The 3,604-nt window shown below is 45.2% G+C and overlaps 1 protein-coding gene across 1 annotated transcript; it reads right to left on the minus strand.

Annotated features, from left to right (window-relative positions):
• Positions 1–2,839: 2,839 nt before the first annotated feature.
• Positions 2,840–3,391, minus strand: PPTG_16953 (hypothetical protein; the record flags this gene model as incomplete). Its single annotated transcript, XM_008914530.1, has 1 exon — positions 2,840–3,391. One exon carries the CDS (start codon positions 3,389–3,391, stop codon positions 2,840–2,842), a length of 552 nt encoding a protein of 183 aa, XP_008912778.1.
• Between the last annotated feature and the right edge of the window lie 213 nt (positions 3,392–3,604).

Here is a 3,604-nt window from a genome sequence, read left to right on the forward strand (position 1 = left end):
CGTGGACAGATCACGACAGTATGATGACATGGATTGACGAGGTAAATGGTCAATTAAGGGCCGTTTCCCGCCCACTACCGCATAGTGACCATTTCTTCGATTCTATGTATCCGGATAAATAAAGAGTGACAGGTGCTTACAGCTGGAGATCTCAGCTTTCAACACGTATTTTTGTTATTGAGCAGACCAATGAAAACAACGTAATGGAGCCTTTTACTTAACAACACATTGATTTTAGCTTATTGCCAGTTAAGGGCCGCATTTAAGCTTCTTGTTTGTATGAGTGTCAGCAAGCGAAGGCTCAACAAAAATTTGCTAGAGAGAGGGCTAGTTTCACTGCAAATTATTATACTATGAAAATAGCATAAAGTCAAAAGGGATATATGAGAATGAAGGATTAATGTAGCAATTAATCAAAGCAGTGATTGGCCATTTCATTTAGTGCTGACAGCTCAAGTCGTTAAAGCGGCTGGCTTATTGAGGGCCCTACGGGGAGCAGGTGTTGTCGCGGGCTCGAGTCCACTCGGGTCCGTTAATTCTCCGCACTAAATGGTAAGTCTTTCTTGCACTTAATGGTTGCCAAGCCCTGTACTAACATTGTTCTTTGCTATATACAATACCCGATTCTACAATATCCTGTAGACTTACACCTGCAGCACTTGGAGTTTTCACTGCAGATTTAACTCGATCACTAATTAAGCAAGATTATAGAACAGAGTGGTTATATCATCGTCAGATACATTGTTGCGCTTCATTGTCAGCGATTGAGCTGTTCGAGATGCCAACGCAGGATTCCGCTCTAGAAATCGGCGGTACCATCCATCACCAACCTTTTGGCCGCATACAAGTAGCGCTATCTCTCTCGCCTTGCGCAAGATCTGGCCACGGTCAACAGAAAACCCAACGAGCTGGCGACCGATTATCCAGTCATGTATGTGCCTTTCAGCCTCCTCGGGAAGCACAGGCTTTGGTCCCCGCCTGGCGTGGTCTAGCGAGTCACCATTGCTTGCAGCTGTTACCCACTTCCGAATTGTCCTTGCTATAATGACTAAAGAGGCAGCAACACCAGAGACTGTCCGTCCTTCTTGCACTTGGGCCACCGCGGCTTTCTTCACTTCTACAGGGAACTTGGGCATGGAGATATTGGAAATGGCGCCAACATCTCTGTTCCCGCCACAAAAAGAATTAGTCCTCACAGGTTCTTGGCCAACCAGATAAATGTCCACTCATATTTCTTAGAATGCTAACTACAATAAGATTGGCTATAAATGGTGACGGCCCTTAACTGGTCAGCGGGCCCTAATTGACCATTTACCTTAATTGTTTTGTTTTGGTATTATTTATTGGCTAAAATAGTTTCATTGTTTTATGTTACTAGAAATGGGCTCCACAAGTAGAGTGTTCGTGTTGGACAGTTTGAAGGCCGATAAAATGCAAGATATTAAAGATGACTTGGAGAATCAATGTCATACTCTTTACATTCCGCTGGATACAACCGGTCTGAATTAGCCCATGGACGTCAGTATGGTGCACTCATTCAAGTCAATCATTGAGTACGTACTACTGTATGTATGTTATTTAACTTGCTACTAACACTAAGTTAACATTTGTATCGTATAAATCTTTACGTGAGTTATCATGTAAATCATCCGTTTCCTAAAACTCCAAAATAGCGTCGCAGCATGCTGCCACTGATTGTTGTAAAGGCTCGTCAATCTTGAGACCATCATTAGCGGGTTCCGACATGCTCCCTACGGCCCACGGGATGCGTGAGAGGGGGAGGGGGTCAACAATACTGAAATGCCGTGTTGCATTTCACCTATTTGTCTCACTCCACCCGTATTTACGGTAAAGGGTACCTTTTAAGAAATTAAGAATTGAATGGCCACTATTTCCCGGTCGTTTATGACGTTTAGCGCTTGAATGCAAATTGCGAAAGTTCGTTCAGGCAAGCAGTTATTCCAATTTCTAGCTTCCTTACTAGGTGGACAAGCTGTGAGCAGGATCCGCTAGCTGCGCAGAATCAATCGCTGGTTCTTGCTTATGGAGTGCATCTGTTGATGCGGCTCACACATAAAAGATTATTCAGTTGAAATGTTGCCGTGGATATCCTGATGTCGGCTGATAATGTTGACTGCTGTTGTGCCGTCGGCGCTTATCGCTGCGCTGTTGTCGCTGTCATCTGGATAAAATACTCTACACCATTTGGTCTTATGAAGCATGTTCCCAAGACAAAATTTGTAGGCAAAGTATGAACTATTCAACCCATATTCGCTGGCGCGGTATCGTACTTCAGTGTGTATCGGGAATGTCCCTGATTTAGATGCCCTGGAAAGTCGAGCTCACCTTTGGGCTCATGACCTGCAGAAATAGATTTTAGACCACCCTCACCTCACTTGATCGATACCGGTATCTTTTTGGTAGTACCGGTTTTAGTACCGATATGTCACTGTCTGCCCACGATCTTGTCAAAATTGACTCCACAACAGTCTTGAACTGGTTATTAAATACAGAAAATCATGCATTGATCCTTGCCAGAATGACTGGCTCGGCACTCCTTTTGTTTTTGCCAAACCTAAAATACACTTTTCAATTTTCCAAGTTTTCAGTTTTCTTCCTCTCCTTTTTTCTCGCGTTTCGGCCATGCATTCACAGATCTTAATGACTTCTTTAAGATTCTGCTGACAGCAAAGACGTGCCTAGCGAAAAATGGTTCAACAGCGGTGTAGGCGGTGAATCAACCACCACCTTTGTGCGATCGATGATCATGCGTAGAAGAGAGAAAGAGGAGATATATTTTCTCTTGAAAAGGAAGTATCAGCCCATGCCCACGATAGGGCTAGCGCGAATCCGTGTTGAAATTGAATCGTTTAAGAACCTTGGCTGGAATCTTTGTCTTCATAAGAGCATCTTCCAGGCTGGCGAATGGACGCTTCTTTGCTATTCGGGCACAGTAGCGTGGGTCCACACCCTCCACGAACTCCAGCTGGACCTGGGAGCTTGTGTTGATGCACGGTAAAGGAACAGACTTGATGAAAAATGCACGAGCAGCAAATGGGCCGTAGTACGCTTCCCAGCAGGTGGCATCGACAAACGCGGAATTTGGCAGTATACGTAGGTCAGCCGTCACTTGACTCGTGCAATACATGATGAATAAGTCGTCGGGACCTGCAGCCTTCGACCGTTCTTGCTCGAAAACGTCCAGTGATAACTTTCCTTCGACGCATTTACACTGATGAACCTCGTGAAAGAAGCCCTTCGTCGCATCTTCCAGACACAAAAATGCATCTACAGACGGAGACCCGTCTGCAGGCTGATACAGAAAGCACTTCCCACGATCATTACCGCAAGAGCACCTTCCTTCCTTGAATCCTTTGGTCTTCGTTGGCATCCGCTTGTCAGCAAGCGCATACGTCAATTGCCGCTCAATAACGTGGCGCTTGCATCCATCGCCAAACCGTGCTCCATAATGTATATCCGTCCATAATACAGGTTCCTTCTGAGAGAAAGCTTCCGATTTCAACGCTCGGAACTTGCAGTTGAACTGCTCCCAAAGTTGCCAAGGTTTCAAGTCTTCCAATCGTTCTGCCGGTGCGTAAGTAGC

The sequence above is a fragment of the Phytophthora parasitica genome (assembly GCF_000247585.1).
Source record: "Phytophthora parasitica INRA-310 unplaced genomic scaffold supercont2.61, whole genome shotgun sequence".
NCBI classification, from domain to species: domain Eukaryota; phylum Oomycota; class Peronosporomycetes; order Peronosporales; family Peronosporaceae; genus Phytophthora; species Phytophthora nicotianae.